Raw genomic sequence first — 19,158 nt, 5'->3', positions numbered from 1 at the left:
ATTTACTCTTGCCATTTAAATTTGTTTTCCTTTTTTTCTTGTGTTTCGACATCTTCTCTATTTGCACCTGAACCTATTGTTTTAGTCTTTTTTAAGATATTCGATCCATGTTGTTTGTACATAAGAAATTATTATTAAAAGACTAGAAGAGAAACTCTAATGAATAACCTACTGCCATCTTCACTTTTTTCCTCAATGTTACTTATTTATTTAAACTACCCACAGATTAAAACAGCTCAGATGTCTGACTGTGTAACCTCAATACAAACTTCAAGTGATTACACTCTAATCACAGTTGTAACCTTAATTAAACGTTGTATTAAGCTTATTATGTCTAATCAATCAAATGTCTAACCATCTTAAACTCCTTATATGTACTATGTACCAGATGAAATCTTACCTCTGAGAACAAATGTTTATAGACAAGATGTGTCCAGGACAGGTACTTTTCTCTTTGGAATATGTGAAGACAATTTAAGTTCATGAAGTAGAACAACTTTATAAACTCAGACTGAAGTGAAACATTCAAGTCACGCCCACTGAGAGCGCTTCATTTCCTTGAGAACATGCACCATGTGGGAGGAAGTTTGCAACACAAAACTCACTTAATGTCACGTTTTTACCCCACAGTAAACAGAGCAGGCGTGAAAACCAGTGAGGCTTATTTTATTCAAAGTACTTATGCATTTCTCCCAAATAGGTTGAAGTTCAGAAGATCAAACAACAAATAAAAATGAAAACATGGAATGATCTGTATTCAGTTATTACTGGCTAGATAGTATAGTATAGATAAAACAAAGGCTGTAGGCTGGAGCAGATCTGCTTCTGTGTATCAATCCTGAAGGTGAAGCCACTTTAATAAAACCCTCAGAGCCCCAGAGCATCTTTCTGCACGCTGCAACACAACAGTCCATTTCCAGCTTCCACACACTCTGGTGCACATGCTGCTGAAAAAGACAAGAACACAAACAGCTGATTTGAACCGTTACACTGTTAAAACAACGGTTGAGCTCTTAGTATTAAGGTCACTACCATTCTGAGCACTGAGCCATGACACAGCCTTCATAGCCAGAAGCTCCCACTCTTCCTTTGAATCCATCTTGAAACCATGAAGCCAGATCAGAGCCAGGATGGTGGCCCACACTTCCTCATTGATCTAATTCACCAGATGAAAGAAAAACACATGGAACAGACAGAACAAGAAGATGAACAAAATACCTCAATAGAAAATGCTGACCAGTGGCTCTGATCTAACTTTCTACGAGTATGATAGCATGATGTACTAAAATACACATTAGTATTTCCTATGTGTTCATGCAACACACAGTTTTAAAATAAACTTCACTATTTATTTGACTCATTGTCTTTGACAACAACCCACCAGTGCAGGTTTTGACTTTTCCACCTCCTCTCTGGTCTTCCCCAGTGCAGCAGCCAGAGCTGGATCAAGCAGCCAGGAGCCAGAGGCCTTCTGGAGGGAGATCAGCTGCAGCAGAGGGTCTTTCTGAGGATGCTGGGGCCGAGTCACTTTCTCCTCTGCAGCACACACCAAGTCAGAGGAAAATAATCAAAAACGAGATCAATTTATCCCTGCTGATGGTACTACTGTAATCACATTATTATTATTGATGACTTGATACTACATGCTGAACATCAGTGTGTGTCATTTATTTGTCAAACTCAAGCCTGTGTGTATATATTCACGTATTGAACCACAAACTATCTAGCATTAGAAAATGATGAGAGTAACATTTGCAGCAAAATTTGTTTTCAGATATTTGTATCAGTTTGCTCAAGTAGAAAATTACAAATGACTCATTGAAACAACACAAACACGGTGACCACATTCACTGAGGCTAAAGTACCTTCAGTACTGACACAGTAGTCTTCTGCATTAATCAATACTGGATCTGGATATGATGGTATTGATATGCACTGATTTAATAACAAAGTCATATAGTATTTAAAATGATTTAATCTCAATTAATCTCCAGCTCAGTTGAAACAAATAGTATCCACGGGATATCCATGAATGTTGTTGGTATTGCACTGATTTAGTAATAAAGTCAAATCAGTCGAAACAAAAAGTGTCCATGAAACATCCATTAATTATTGTTATCAGCTCCTATACGAATCAAAACATGTCTGTAAAGTGTCTAACACTGAAACAATACAAATACCGTAGTCATCGAGGTGACCTCTAAAAGTTTGTTGAAATGTTTTGTCAACTGTGACCAACTGTATCTTTGCGTTTTGGGCATTTCCTGTTTTATTTTGAATGTTACTAACTGTCATGTCAGATGTCTTTACTTCCACCTTGTGGTTGCTGCCCCTGACTGTTAGCCCTGACCTGATGTATCTCACCTGTGTCTCATTGTTCCCCTTGTATTTAGTATCTGTGTTTCCTTCCCTCTTTGCCAGCTCGTCTTTGTACTTTGTGTCAGAAATGTACCAGCCTGTTTATAGTACTACTAATACTGGCACTGGAGCTGCTGATTTACTAACAAAGTCATGTCATATCTTAAATTGCTTCACTCAAAACAAATATCCATGAAATATCTATGAGTTAGTGTTACTGTAAGGTTCTATAAGATTATTGCTATAACCATGATAAAAATATAAAAATGAACAATGTGCAGATGGATGTCTTTTTAAAAATGGCTTCTGTTGTGTACGTTGGCCTTGGATGAGACCCGTAGTGAGAGCACCTGTTGAATTATGGGTATCGATAAGCTCTCTATTGTGGTTGTTAGCCTGTTGCTGTAAGGATGTATTCTTTAGTAATAAACTTTAAATGTTCAGCCGCAGTCTGTGGTAGTATTGTTATAGTCATTACACTGAAGTCGTGGAAGACATTACAGCATTCATACAAATTTAGGTCATTTCAGCTGACGGACTGAATATGAAATAACAAAGTTCCCTCATGATTTTTTTTTTCTTCAGCTGATAGAAGTGTTACGTATTTCTAAAGCCAAAGAAACTTTTATGCACAATCAGGTGTATAGGGGCGGCTGTGGCTCAGTAGGTAGAGCGGGTTGTCCACAAACCAGAGGGTTAGCGGTTCGATCTCCGGAATGTGCCACATGCCAAAGTGTCCTTGAGCAAGACACTGAACCCCCAGTTGCTCCCAGTGCGTGGCACTGGTGTGTGAATGTGTGTGTGCTTGTTTGAGCGAATGGGTAGAATCGGTGACTGTAAAGCGCTTTGAGTACCAATAGGTAGAAAAGCGCTATATAAAAGCAAGGCCATTTACCACCACCAAGTGGACAGTCCCTCAAGGGAGGAAGACGACAATCTGTCAAAAGAACAACTGAGACAAGACAATAAAAATGTTGTTAGTTTGTTAAAGAACGTCAAACAATAATACTTGACAACCCATGAATGATTGAAGGGGCCAGTATGCATACTTACAATCATTATCAGGGTTGGAGGGAGCAGCAGTCCTTTGAGGAAGATTTCTTGAACCACCTAGTTTTGCCTTCAAACGAGAGAATAAGCCTTGAAAACCAACACCCCGACCTTAAATACACACAAAAGAGCAACAATTTGCACTGTGGTGAAATATCTCTTCATTACTTTAACAGTATTGGTGCACCTAAGATGGGACTTGTGAAGTTACCTAACAAATAATATAAGAGTATGATGACAATACAGTTCATGAACATTAAATATATCAACTAAATTACTGGTGTCAGTGTTTATTACAGTGACTCACAAGTCATTACAAGTAGTGTTTAAATGCTGTTTCATAATATCTATCTATAAATCAAGAAGCGTCTGTGTGTGTGTGTGTATGTCTGTGGCACGCATATCTCGCGAACCGTTGGCCCGATTGATTTGAAACTGGGCAGGTGTCTCGCTACGGGCACGAAGATGTGCACTGCTGAGTTTGACGTTGTTTGGATAAGAAATGTAAAATATATCGGTAAAATAGGTTTTCTCCGCTCTAATATTTCCACTAATCCTCATACACAGCACCTGTAGGCTCCCACTATAGGAATACATACTTCCGACGGGCACTGCACTAAAAAAAAAACACAAACACAAAACTGAACCTTCTTCACTTACTGCTTTAAGTAACAACCTGTCAATGATTGTAGCAACATAGCAGAACAAAAATACAAATACTGTACACTTTTATTTAAATGAGTTGAAGTTCACTTCAGGCCTAGAAATGGGTTGGTTTGTTGTATTTAGAGAAAATACAAGTGTTTTATTTACTTGAATGACATTCTGCTACACTTAAAGATAAAATACAAATACCACCTTTAATTGTGGTCTGAGCAACTTGATGTCAAACACATTCTGGATGCATCTTGGGTGTGTTCACACCTGTACTTTAATCACCCATGATGCATTTTCATAAATGATCTGAACAGGGGCAAAGAATATCAGTTTTTATGTACTTTTGGAACATATCTCACCAGGTGTTGGAATGTCTCTGCGCACCAGAGGTCCTTGAATCGGTTCACCACAGCTTTTGTTGACAGCAATGAAGGCAGTGAAAGAACTGCTCACTCCTGAATGGACACTGAGCTCCACCGCCTTCTTCTTCACTCCTCCATCCTCTCTCTCCTTCATCTCCAGAGAGCGAATCATAGTGAGAGCAGCCAACCTGTGGATTGTTAATCTGTAGACAAGAGGGAAAAGGAAACACTCATTGTTTTGATGTTTGTCAGTTTATCGTCGTATCCTGTTCAGGGTCACAGAGAGCTGGAGTCAAACCCACCACACACTGGCTGAGAAACAAGACAGATCACAGTAACAACACAAACAAAGAGAATATAATTCACACCTACAACCAATCCAAAGCCAGGTGAGTTCAGAACACCAGCTCCATTTTTTTATTCAGTCCACACATCTGTCACTACTTTAAATGTATGAATATTCATTTAAAGTTACCATATAAACTTTGATTATATAGGACAGAGCTTGTGTCCGAGCCTGCACCGAAACAATAAATGTAGATAAATAACATGTATTTTTATTTTGTGTGTGTCACCATCTAACCAGGCTGAATGTATTTTATCAAATAGTGTCATGTTTCTCACAGCCTGCTGCTGTTGAGTTAGATTTTTTCTAAATAATCAAACTCATTTTAAGGTCAGGATTGAAACAGAATAGTGCTGTCTGAATGAAAACCTGCTTTACCCAGTGTCTCCTGCAGGTTTGAGACTGAAGTGCAGCTGGTTGTGAGAGGGATGACCCGCCAGGCTGTACTTCACCGTCACACAGCCCTCTGCTGCCTCTGGACTCTGAGAAAGCATTACAGTGTTAGAAATCATGTTCATTACTGTCATCACATACCTGATGACTGAAACACAACACGACATGGAGCTGCTCCTACCTCTCCAGTGAGCTGGCCATAAACCAGTGACCTCTGACCCTGGAAAAGAGCTGTGATTGGTGGAGAGAGGACAGTGACAGACACTCTCTTTGGTAAATCCCATGTGACTGAGATGTCCACCACAGCTGGCTGCAGAGCAAACCTCAGCGACTGCATCACCTGGAAAATAATGCAGAACTGTAAAAATCTATTCAAACATCTGAGAGAGACACTGAGTTTTTACTGACTGGAACCATGGTCTCTGTCCAGTCACAGATTTACTGCTGCATCTTCATTGTGTTTACTCACTTTTGGTTGCATCCTGTCAGTTCCTGTGATGAACTGAGCGTGACCTCCTCCCTCCTTGGCCAAGCCATTGATAAGAGCAGAGCTGGCCCCTTCTCCAATCCCAAAAGAGAAACACCTACAATACAGCAGGTTGATTTAGAGCCACTCAACACATGGAAGACAGTGTGGAAATACTGTGGGTGTTTTTGTGCTTTCACCTGTGGGAACCTGAATTCTTCTTAACCAGATCAATGACTTCTTTGGTGTTCTCCACCGCTCCATCAGTAAAGACAAACAGCTAGGGAGGAGAGTTTACACATAAGTTGCATAGTGTCACAGCCAGAAACATAGCATGTGCTGAGAACTGTGTTAGTTTCTGCTGAGGATACAAAGGGGTTGTAAAGTGTAAAGAATGAGGTGTGGTAAGTATGTAGAAAGTATATGCAAACTGTTTAAAAAGACAGCAGACATGTGAGCCTTACAGTAACAATGATGAACTTATGCTTTAGTTCAGAGAGAAACATGTATGTTATAGGAATCACGTGTGGAGATGTGGAGTAGTAGGTAGGGAAGTAGTTAACACCCTCTCTGTGAGGCAGACACACAGGTTGCCCTCACCATTAATTTACATTAAATAAATCTTGACCTGATATTATAATGGCCTGATGATCCCCAGAAGGAGGGCTCCAGTGAAGTCACAACACACCAAGCATGTTATTTCCAAACATTATGGTCACGGGTTAACAGTTATAACAGAACAGGACAAAAAAGGACCATGGCACAGCACAGCCAGACATTCATGTGAAGTGTGTGACAAACTCCAAAAGATAGCATTTGTGAGAGGCATTTGTACAACCTCACACCTGTTTAGACTCGGTTTTAGGGTAAAGGTTGCATTTAGGTTGTGGTCTCTTACCTGTCTCGGCTGACTGGGAATGCAGGGCTGCATGTAAATATGTTGAAGTGGCTGCAGTATCTCTGTTCCTCCCAGATTAGCCTCCATCTCCTCAACTTTCTTCAGAGCCTCCTCCATGTTCTTCTGGTTGTACTCCACACTCTCACTGCCATCACACAAATACAGGCACCAATGCACACATACATCTACTTAAAAGATAGAAAGGCCTTTATTTGGCTGACTGATATGAATGATTGACATACGGGAAGATGTGTTCATATCTGGACCCAAAACTGTAAATGTTGAAATAGCAGCCCATTGGTAAGCTCTTCAACAGAAGCAGCAGAGTATCCTTCAGGAAGAAAGAAAATATAGTGAAGACCACTGCATGAGAGGAACACTATGAGAGATTTAGAGAAATAACATGATAAATACCCTGGCACTGCCAATGCCAGTCTGATGACCCTTGCTGCTCATCTGCATAGCCATACTCCCTGATCGATCTAATAAGAACACAAACTCTCCACATGAGGGGACTGAAGACATCACAGACTGTGGAAACTCAGGGTACAGGCTCACCATCACCACTGGATCACCCATCAGAGATCCTGAAACATGACAGGGACAGAAAAATGACCACACATTTTGTCATTTATTCCAACTCATCATCATTTGGAGGATAAGGAACATTATGTTTGTAAACTAATAACCTGACCAACTTGAACTCACCAGACTTGGCAGAGGCCTGTCCTGCCTCCACCACAGCAGTGGGCTGATGGGCGTCTTTGTAATAAATCAACAGTTCAACATCTCTGTCAAACTTGTGTCCTGCTGCCAATTTGATCTACAGTTCAAGACACACAAATATAAATGAAGTCGTAATGAGAAACTACAACACACAGCAGACACATTGTCACTCTACCTACAGTGGCCTGGGTTTGATCAGTGTTGAGGTACTGGAGAGGATCCAAGAAACAGCTGGACTCTACTTTAGAGATTGGACGAGGAGAGGACAGTCGGGCAGAAAAAGACAGACTGTAGGGCACCAGAGAGGCTGGGACAGAGGTCACCTGGACATTCCCACCTCCACTACCTTCTCTTCCTGTGAACATGTTAGAAATGTGAAAAAAAAGAGGAATTATTTTTTATCCAACTATCTAATTGTCTAGTGTGATAACAGTGTGTTTTGTTAAAAAGACACTGACCAAATGGACCGGGTTTTTAAAATATATTTTTACAGTGATAATCTATTTTGCATCAAAACCATCTGCTTGTGTACACTAAGCTGCAGTTAAGAGTTCCTGGTCAAACTGTTGGCTGCTTGTCCTACCTTGAGGTTGGTAGCGAGGGTTGAGCACAACAGGCAGACAGAACCTCAGCCCATCATCAGCCTGCACAGCTAGCTCAGCGACGTACTCCAGCCTGATGGAGGCGCTCTCTCCTGGAGGAAGACTGCCCACACTCAGAGAGAAGATATCTGGACTCTGCTCACTCTCCTCCAAGAGGAAGGCTTGCTTACCAGAGCTCAGTGCATCTTCATAATGCTCACGAGCCTGTATGAGTACAGGAGACACATGTCAGGAACATTCACTGTGTTTACTGTTTCTTATTCAGCTCCTTTACACAGAGTAAATCATTCTGTCCAGCTCACCGTCATTTTCTCCTTCACCTCAGCTACAATCTGTGTCTGTCCAATCTTAGCACTGAAATGACAGACAGCAGCATCTCCAGGCAGAGGAAAGACAAAAACAGCCTCTAGTGGTTTGTCCTCCTTGTTCTCGTAGTTGAGAGTGGAGACCACTGTAGCCACATGATCCCTCACCTCCAGCTCCACCTCAATGCTCTTCAGAGGAACTGACACAGATACACAAAGAATTTAGATTTTAGATTTAGATAGATAGACTTTTTTTTTTTAAAATGGTTGATAACAGTCGCAATTGACAATTGAGCTATCATCTGTACAGAATTGTTCAGTTTCAGCCACACAAACTAAGCCAATAGTTAAACATGACCATGTCAAACAATGTGAAGATTGATATTATTATGTACTACTAATCCTCTTCGTCCCAGGTGGGACACAAGCCTTTGACGATGTGCTTCCATTGGGACCTGTCTTGCGCCGTATGCTGTGCCTAGCCCCATGTAAGGTTCATCTCCTTTAGCTCAGATGTCACGGTTTGTCACCAGGTTGTTTTGGGGCGACCTTGACTTCTCTTCTGAGCTAGGAACCATCTCAAGGCAACCTTTGGTTTTCGATCCTGGTCCATTCTAAACACATGTGCCAACCATCTTAATTGGTCTTGTTTGATTTCTGATACAGCGCTGGTGCACTTGGTCATCCTATGCAGGTATTTGTTTGAGATCTTCTCAGGCCAGAAGATGTGGCAAATTTTTCAGAGGCATCTATTGTGGAAGGCATCGATCTTTTTCATGTTGTTTGCAGTCACTTGCCAGCATTCTGAATCTTACAACAGCACAGATTTCACATTGCTGTTATATAGCCGGACCTTTGTTCTGAGGCTGTACTTCTTTGACTTCCAGATAGGATAGAGGTTTACAAAAACACTGTGAGCCTTCCCTAACCTTGCTCTAATGTCCTTTGGTGTTGAGTTTTCTTTTCTGACTTCCCAAGCAAGTAACCTCTTCCACGTGGTCGCGGGTTTCTCCATCCTCCGTGACTTGCGTATCTGGAGTGGCATTAATGCACATTACTTGTGTTTTGGAGGCGTTGATGTTCAGTCCTGTTTGCTTTGCATACTGGTTGAGTTTGTCAGTTTTCTCCTGCAGGTGAGTATGTTTAGAGGAAAGAACAGCAAGGTCATTGGCAAAGTCTAGGTCTTTGAGTTGGGAAAACAAAGTCCACTGGACGCCCCTGAGTTTATCGGCCATTGTCTTCCTCATCACCTAGTCAATGGCCATCAGTGCCACCGATAACACAGTTATTGTTAAGGCAGAAGTCAACAAGGTGTTCATTTCACTAATGACCTGTGCTGTTTTGGAACAGCGAACATGATGCGGACATTTCATGCGCCTAGGCATATCTTTGCTTTGGGCCTGAGTAGACTATCTATCCCTCTCCTGACTTCCTGCCGGAGACTTTCATCAGGAGAGTTCATACTGCCAATGGGTTGGCTTAAGTCCACTGCTAGGTCCGTGGTAGTGGTTATTGTCTTAGTTTCCATAAAATGTTGTGTTTTTATGGGGTGGGGTCGTTGGCCCCACGCCCAACCCCCAGGCTGGAGGACCAGGTGTTGATTTTTGTCTGCACTCTATCCAGGATACCTGTCCAACATGGTTGAACCTACTGGGGGCTAGGACTCAGTCGGTATAGTTACCTGGGTCAAAGAGACACACAAGCTTCCCCACCACGACAAGGTAAGCAGCACAAGGAGAAGGCAGCACAAGGAGAATAATATAATAGCAGAATAATAGTCATCTTATTAAGGGCTTTGAATTTGAAGATTGTGTCAATGAATAATGTTGCAGAGAAAATCACACATTTTGTCAGTTTGTTTTATTACTCCTTTTGTTACCAGTACCTGGTACATTCCACGTAGCTAGCAGACCACAGCAGTTCTCCATTGTACGTCTACAGCAATGATCCTGTGTAGTAATGAAAACAATAAATGATTTGAATCTTGTGAAAAATTTTGAAACTTTTCTGGTTATGACACAACTTCTGTTACAATGTTAAAAAAGGATGCAGGAGACAGATTCCGCAGAGGAAATGGAAACTTTATTCACCTGAAGCAGTACAAACACCAAAATAGGCAGGTAAGAAAACTAAAGGGGGCAGTTACTTAATGTATTGCGTCCTATGACAATAATTTGGAATTAAACCCTGTAACTGTGAATTTTACAATGATGCTGAAACTTGAAATCATTTGTTTCCAAGGTGTGTGTATGCTGAAATTTAACGACTTAATGGTGAGTCTCACAGTTTCGGGATCCGGCTCATTGAACCGCCCACCAAAGGAGACTCAAGAATCATGAATTTAGACGTCTATTTAACCGGCTCAGTTGAGTCCTACCATGTTTGAGCTCAAGCACCCCTAAACATTGTCCCAGCACCCCTAAAAATAGAGTTGATAAGATGACAAAAAATAGCACAATCGAAGACAGTATGTGGTTTAAAAATAATATTTTAACGAGGAAATGCAGTACCGACCCCCCAGTGATATGATCCACCTCTCTGGATCATACCACTCCCCCCCCCCACACAGTTTTTCCTAAGGTATTAAACCGTTTGCCCGCCCTGGCAATGTACCAGCATACCGAAATGGAGTGCACGTCAGTCCCCCAGATGAAAACCCATTGGTCAAGTTAGATTGATTGACAGCCATCCAGCCAACCACAGCCATTTGACCAAAACCACTCGTCCCGGCCGCCCGGGAAAGTAAACAGTTACATGTTAACGCTGAGCTGCCGTCAATCACTGCCGTCAATCACTGCCGCAGACAGCGAACAGAGCAGACGAATGAAACGGTAATTTAACAAGTTAATAATGTAGAGTTTTCTCTGTAAATAACTAAATTATGTCTTGCTTTGTGGCATGTCAGCTAAAATAAAGCAAGGCAGGTGGCAAAGTTAATGCAAGCCCAGTAAAGTTAATGGTAACTGACTTAGCCACTGATTTAGATATTATTCAACATTATCATTATTCTTTGTGTTAGGAATGCCAAAAAGGAAGAGGCAGCAGAAGATTGACTTATTTTTCCACTCAAGTTGTCATGTAATTAGGTGACAGGAGGGAAACAGAAAGCTGTCAATCCATAAATGCGCTAATTCAATTTTATGCATATTCTTGCATTAATGCCATGTAGGTGTTCATTTATGTAACTTAAAGCTGTTTGTTGGAGTTTAAAACCTTCTTTTCAATGAAGAAAATCCCCTACATCAACTCATCCCTGTTACTGCTCTCAGAAAGTAGAAAAGAACAGAAATGAAGACAATGAAATGTAATAAAACTATTAAAATCTTAAATAATAAGAGGAATGAAATAATAATATAGAGTATGATAAAGGCTAGGATGAAAGATTAGTTAAAACAGATTAGAACAACAACATATATGTGAAATACTTAATAGATAAAAGAACAACAAAAGAAAGGAATGTTTCCTCATCAATAATATTGATGATATACATCAATATATATTTCAACACTTCCATGTTCAGGAATGTTAACATTGAGTTCTTTATGTAGGATGAGGAAGGGAAGTCCAGGAGTCAGGACAAAGGAGAGCATGGAGAAGATGAGGGAGAGAACAGGAGAGAAGAGAGAGAGAACATAAGAGAAGAAGAAGGGGAGAACATGAGAGGAGAGTGTTCTTGTCACTCACACTTGTTCCTAATAAAACATAAATTAATTGCTTAATACCATGGTATGTGATTGTTTGTGAATATATATCTTGGGTTATTGTGCTATATATAATAATTTTGAATGCAATATTATTTGCATATCCTCATGATGAAAATCTAGAAATGCATTGCATTATTTTTGGAGACTGAAACAGGGACCAAAGGTGGTTGAGGTGCTCATGTGATACCCCTGGAACCCGCCCCCCCCCCCACTTTTAAAATAGCTGCTCCACCCCTGCATCATTGGTAAAGCCCATAACATCTGTTTTTGGAAGGACAAAAGTCTTGCCGTGTCTTTAAATAACTTAACCAGATGTGTTTAAAAAGAACTCCAGCACACCAGACCTTCATGTGAAGTGCAACCTGACCTCTGACAACATACCAAAGATTCAACCACAGACCAAAGTGCTGCTTATCAAGGGCCTGAAGAGCAAGTCTGCTGCTGAGGTGGAAGACATCTTCAATGTATCCAAATGTCAGGTGGAGAGGATAAGGTGTAAGCATAATCTAGAGGCCTTTGCCTTTCATATGAGCCATGTCTGATTCCAATTGATCAACTACAAGTCAAGTTATTATTTGTTGTTCCTACAACTTGGATAAGCGACAAGACTTTTTGTCAGGGACTGTAACAGCTCTATATTAACTGTGACATACCATAATAAGCATTAGCATTGATAGTCGTTACATTTACCAGTGAATGGAATTAGCAGCGCATTAGATACTGCCATCCATCCAAAACATGATCACGGAGCTTATGATAAAATATTAGTTTGTTGCCTTTTAGCCTGTACCAAAGACTTATTGGACCAAAGATTTTTTAAAAATGTTTAAATAATCTTAAATTGAAAAATATATATTAATATGTACGTGGTCATCCGTTGAGTTCAGTGTTGTAACTAAACGAGAAACTAGTTATATCAGTTAAGATTGATTTTCCCTAAAGGAAAGGTAGGCAATATCTCACTTCGCCTAAAGCCCAGATTTCCCATTTTCCCGCTGACACTTAAAGGCACCATGCATTTGTGGACGTGCGGATCTGAGCAGCGTGAAAATAGCCTCAAAACTCCGACTCCTGTCCGTATCCGATCCGTATGCGTAGGCTTGGACACTCGTAAAAACAGGAAGTCTTTTGAAAACGAAAATAATGACCTTTGTGTCAGATGTGAGATGTGAATTTGCAACACAATCACACACGTTCAGATTGCTCGGTACGCATTTGTGACCCTTCCCAAGTTCACACACAAATCGTTGTAAGCATTTGTGAATGTTTCACGTGTGGATCATGGAACACGCATTTGAGACTAATTTCACTCCATAGAGAGTGGCTTTACCAAAAAAGTTTCTCAAAAGGACAACATTTATGAAGTCAAAATTAAATATAAAACGATCCTTTCACATCCATCAGTTCAGACGAAGGTGAAGTCACTGTTTTCAGTAGGCTATTTCTAATAAAAGCTGTCTGTGAAGGTTCTCTGTCATCCAGGTCATGGTATATCCAAAAAAGGTTCAAAAAAGGCAACTGGACTTAGCCTTTGCCTAAGTGTGTCTTTGCCCCGTAGCTGGTAGGACCACCGTCACCCCAGACCAACTCTGAGTGTTACTCAATCTGTGCCTGACGACCACCTATTTCCAATTTAATAGAGGATTCTACAGGCAAAAACACGGCTGTGCAATGGGGTCACCAGTGTCACCTATTGTGGCCAATCTCTACATGGAGGAGGTCGAGACCAGAGCCCTGAACTCTTTCACAGGAAACGCCCCCACTCACTGGTTCAGGTACGTGGACGACACTTGGGTTAAAATCAAGACGCAGGAAGTGGAATCTTTCACACAGCACATCAATGCAGTGGACAGCAACATCAAGTTCACTCGGGAGGACATCAGCGGAGGTAGTCTGGCTTTCCTGGACTGTCTGGAGCATGTGGAAGAAGACCGAAGCCTCAACATTGAAGTGTATAGAAAACCCACCCACACTGGTCAGCACTTATTATTTGATTCCCACCACCCCCTGGAGCACAAACTAGGGGTCATCAGAACGCTCCAGCACAGTGAACAGACTGTACCCACAAGACTGGATGGCAAGGAGAAGGAGCAAAAACACATTAAACGGGCACTTAAGACATATGGATATCCCAACTGGGCCTTTGTTAAAGGCTCAAGAAGATACCCCAAAAAGGACAGAGAGGAGGAGAGCAACAAAAGGAAAAACATCGTCATCCCCTACGTGGCTGGAGTGTCCGAGAAACTCAGGAGAATTTTCAGAAATCACCATATTCCAGTTTATTTCAAACCAGGAAGCACACTTAGGCAAAGACTGGTCCACCCAAAAGACAAAACACCCAGGCAGAAACAGAGTAATGTGGTGTACGCTGTTCAGTGCAGTGAGGAGTGAACAGATTTATACATTGGGTAAACTAAACAACCCATCCATAAACACATGTACCAGCACAGGAGAGCCAGCTCATCAGGAAACGATTCAGCGGTCCACCTACACCTGAAGGACAAAGGACACTCCTTTGAAGATAACAACGTCCAACGTCCACTGCCAACGTTTTACTACTGGCTGCAGGTACAACAATACATTTCACTGTGCATTGTACTATGTATAACTGTGCATGTGACAAATAAAACCTATCTATCTATCTTAGCCAGAGAAGACCGATGGTTTGAAAGAGGAGTAAAAGAAGCCATCTGTGTCAGACTGGAAAAACCTTCACTAAACAGAGGAGGTGGACTGAGATTTAATCTGCCATCTATTTACAATACAGTTTTAACTTCTGTTTTAAGTTTCAGTCTGATTCACACCTTGACACTGGAGCCTCAGACGGACAAGAGTCGTTAGAGAACCATTTAAAGGGGAAGAGGACAGGGACAAAAACAGTCCCCCCTCAACTACAGGTAAGTACCCAGTCGTTAATGGAAATTAGCTGCACCAGTTTTTGGTTATTAGCATAACAAGCAAGTTTTTTCAGGAGGAGTTCCTATTTAAACCTCAGACTTTCAAACCAGTCCCCTAGAACTGAAGAAGCTACTCGGATGAGTGGTGAAACGTCTTCTCTAAAAATCTACAAGTCCAGTTGCCTTTTTTGAACCTTTTTTGGATATCTAATAAAAGCTGTTGAGGTCAATAACAACAAAAATACTATTAAATGTATTGGTAGAATATGATTTCGCTCTTGCCATTTAAATTCGTTTCTGGTGTTTCTATATTTTTCGGTCTTTTTTAATACATTTAATTCAATAATTACAAGAGAAACTCCTATGATTAACCTACTGTAACTGTGTTACCTCAATACAAACTTCAAGTGATGACTCTAATCGCCACTGTAACCTTAATAAAACTTTGTATTAAGTCTATTATGTCTAATCAACCAAACGTCCAACCAGCTTACCTCTGAGGACAAATGTCTGTAGACGAGATGTGTCCGGGACAGTTACTTTCTCTTGAGAATTTGTCAAGACAATTTAAGTTCATAAAGCAGAGGGACTGAAGCCACGCCCACTGAGAGCGCTTCATTTCCTTGAGAACGTGCACTGTGTGGGTGGAAGTTTGCTACGGATAACCTGTAGCTCTCGTCACGACAGACACGGATCGGTTTCTCTTTACTGGCATTTATTTGACTCTTCTTCCATCGTTCATGCCGTGAGAACTGTTAGTACAGTAATACAAATATATATCAGCGCATAACAAAAACTGTACATGAAGTAAATAAAAGTATAAATGTCGTGTTTGTGAACATAAACAAAATGCATCGCTAATACAAAGAAAATACCTCGTTAGCCGCTTGTCATGAAGAGAGGTTCTTGACACACATCGGTCCATGCTTAGCAGTATAGCATCAATTAATCCTGCCGTGGCAGCGCACAGGTAATAAACATTGGTTCCGGGCCAAAAACAACAGCACCCATGTAACAAATTGATGAACAGGATGAAATTAACTCATGTTTTGTCTTATAACACACACACCTTTCAAGGTGAAATGATTTTGCTCATCTATTGTTTTTATCTCAATTATTTAACATCATGAAATTATGAATTAATATTTTAACACAAATATAACAGCACTTACACTCCCACCAAATCACTCATTAACTTGAAATGAGGGATTTCTAGGACAAATATAGTAACAGAATGTGTAAATGAGTGAGTCTGTATGAATGTGAAGTTGTGTGTGACTTAGTTGGCCTCTATCAAGGTAACTACTTTGTGGATGGGCCTTTCCAGGTGAATAGCTCTGGTATGTTGTTTTCCTTTCTCAAATGTAGTGTTGCTGACAAGCAGCTTCAGCTTTCTCACCATGCCATCTGAGCTGGGCTGAACTTCCACGACCTTGCCAAGCTTCCATTCGTTTCTTGGTGAGTTGTCATCTTGTAGAATCACTATGTCGTTTACTTGTGAGTTTCGTGATTTTCTTTGCCATTTCTGCCTTTGTTGGAGATTTAGCAGATACTCCCGTTTCCATCTTTGCCAAAATTCATTGGCCAGAAACTGCACTCTTCTCCACCTTTTACTCAAATACAGATCTTCTGCACAGAACCCTCCAGGTGGAGGCAGAATAACTGATGACTTCATGGTCAATATATGATTAGGTGTGAGAGGTTCTGGACCGGTTGGATCGTGAAGATGTTCAACACGCAGTGGCCTGCTGTTGATTATGGCCATAGTTTCATATAGAAAAGTCCTCAAAGTTGCAGTATCGAGTCTGCTTGCAGATTGGTCAAGCATGACTGTCAAGATGCTTCGAATCGTTCGGATTTGACGTTCCCAAACGCCGCCCATATGGCTCGCTGATGGAACATTCATTACAAATTCACAGCCAATCTTTCTTTGCTGTTCTTGATCCATCCCCTTTAATAGCTCAAAAAACACTCTCCTGGCACCTACAAAATTTGTTCCCTGGTCGCATCTCAGTTGGCGTACTGGTCCTCTGATGGCTATGAATGTTCTTAGTGCGTTCATGAAAGCATCTGTTGTTGAGTCGTCTAGTAACTCTATATGCACAGCTCTGCAGCACAAACAGGTAAACAATAATCCATATCGTTTTAACTCCTTTATTCCTTCCTTTACAATGAAGGGGCCAAAGCAATCAAGACCACAATAAGTGAAGGGAGGGGATGTCTCAGTTCTCTCTTCTGGCAGATCTGCCATTTGTTGAACCTCAGTTGTTCTTCTGTATCTCCTACATTTTACACATCTATAGATGTGTGAGGAGACCACGTTTCCACATCCTATGATCCATATCCCATTTGCACGCAACTCGTTCATTGTCATGCCTCTTCCTTGGTGAAGAACCTGCTCGTGATGATGCTTAACAAGCAAGGATGACACATGAGATTTCTTCGGAAGTATTGCCGGGTGTCTCACATCGCGGTGTAAAGCTGCTTTGGATAGGCGTCCTCCCACCCTGAGAATATTGTTTTCATCTAGGAAAGCATTCAACTGATGTAACTTGTTGTGTTTGCTCAGGGGGTATTCTTTCGGGAGCTTTAACCTTTGTATATCTTCAGCGAAAGCTTCTTCTTGCACCAACCTGATGATAAAGATTTATGTTTCTCTTCGTTCTTCAAGATTGGTTGCTTTATTTGTTCTTGGCTGAAAGCCTTTGAACTCTCTGAGAAATCTCTTGAGCCTAGCAACAGCTTTCACTGCTCTAGACCAGTCAGAGAATTTAGTGAGGCGATTCACCACTGATTTTTCTTCTTTCATCTTTACTGCAAGAACATAAGATTTGCGAAGCTCAGGGTCAGTTGTTTCGATTTCTCCCACCATCTTCTCTTGAGGTGGAAGATGCTGCTGCCAAAGAAAGTCTGGTCCTCGCAGCCAGTCAGACTCTTTCAGTTGAACCCCACCTAGCCCTCTTGAGGCGCAGTCGGCTGGGTTATTTTCAGAGCTGACATATCGCCACTGTTCAGGATTAGTGTTAGATCTTATGCGCTGAATCCGGTTAGCAACAAACGTGTGGAATCTCTTGGCGTCGTTGTTCACATAACCAATAACCACCTTTGAGTCAGTCCAGTAATACTCTTGCAGATTTTCTATCTCAAGCTCCTTCTTGATGACCTTGCCATTATGGACTGAAGTGACAGCTGACGACTGCTCAAGCCTCGGGATGGTCATTAATTTGGTTGGGGCTACCCTCGCCTTCCCTATGACAAATGAGCAACTGATCTGTCCTGTTTCACTCGTCGCTCGGAGGTATGAACATGCACCATATCCATTAAAGCTTCCATCGGAGAAGTTGTGAAGCTCATATTGCTTGACTTTTCCAAAGTTTGATGGACAGTAGCTTCTTGGGATCTTCAGGGCAGCCAAATGAGACAGATCTTTAAGCCATGACTCCCATCTTGGTAAAATGTGTTCAGGGAGATCTTCATCCCAGCTTACTTTGTCTCTGCACAGCTCCTGAAGGATTTGTTTGCCAACTAGAATGAAAGGTGCTACGAACCCCAAAGGGTCATAAACAGAGGCAACAGTCGAAAGAACCCCTCTTCTCGTCAGTGGGTTCTCCTTCACCACAACCCTGAACTGAAACTCATCTGCTTCAACGCACCACTGAACTCCAAGTGCTCGCTCAATATGAGGTTCTCCGAGGGCAATGTCCAGACCTTTGGTTTGCACGCATTCTTCAGGTGGTATTGTGGCAAGTACTTCTTTGTTATTGGATACGAACTTGTGCAACCGAAGATTTCCTGTTCTGCACAAAGCTCTTGACTCCTCAATCAGATGTGTGGCTTCGGCTGGTGTATTTACACTTATTAAGCCATCATCTACATAAAAGCTTCGTTGTATGAACTTGATGGAGTCTTCACTGAACCTTCCAAGACCCTGAGATGCCACATGTTTAAATCCGAAGTTGGAGCAACCAGGGGAGGAAGCTGCCCCGAAAAGGTGCACCTTCATCCGGTACACTGAGGGTTTGGAATTCAGATCACCGTTGTCCCACCAGAGGAACCTTAAGTAGTCCTGATGTTCTTTCGCCACATGAAACTGGTGAAACATCCTTTCGACATCACACATTATAGCTATTGGCCCTTTTCTGAATCTGCATAGGACTCCAACTAATGTGTTAGTCAGATCTGGTCCAGTTAAGAGATTATCATTTAGAGAGGTGTCTTGAAATCTTGCTGAACAGTCGAAAATCACACGGATTTTCCCAGGTTTATGGGGATGATAAACCCCGTGGTGCGGGATGTACCACGCAGGTTGGTTCTCAAGTTCAGCTTGTGGAACCTTTTCAGCATCTCCACGAGTGATTATGTCATTCATGAACTGGACATAATCCTTATAATAC

General features: G+C 41.5%; 1 protein-coding gene across 1 annotated transcript; it reads right to left on the bottom strand.

The window, feature by feature from the left end:
* Positions 1-687: 687 nt before the first annotated feature.
* On the bottom strand, positions 688-18,866 carry LOC311497764 (von Willebrand factor A domain-containing protein 5A-like; the record flags this gene model as incomplete). The annotated part of the gene is made up of 16 exons (XM_084558137.1): positions 688-947; positions 1,033-1,156; positions 1,382-1,536; positions 4,425-4,630; positions 5,152-5,255; positions 5,348-5,506; positions 5,636-5,750; positions 5,833-5,912; positions 6,531-6,675; positions 6,773-6,861; positions 6,945-7,117; positions 7,239-7,353; positions 7,436-7,611; positions 7,840-8,062; positions 8,161-8,364; positions 17,634-18,866. The coding sequence occupies 16 exons, from the start codon at positions 18,864-18,866 to the stop codon at positions 868-870; spliced, it is 3,381 nt and encodes a 1,126-aa protein (XP_084414263.1). The 3' UTR covers positions 688-867.
* Between the last annotated feature and the right edge of the window lie 292 nt (positions 18,867-19,158).

The sequence above is a fragment of the Chelon labrosus genome (assembly GCF_963514085.1).
Source record: "Chelon labrosus genome assembly, chromosome: 13".
NCBI lineage: Eukaryota > Metazoa > Chordata > Actinopteri > Mugiliformes > Mugilidae > Chelon > Chelon labrosus.
The sequence above is the reverse complement of the archived record's forward strand: the minus strand, read 5'-3'. Positions and strand labels throughout refer to the sequence as shown.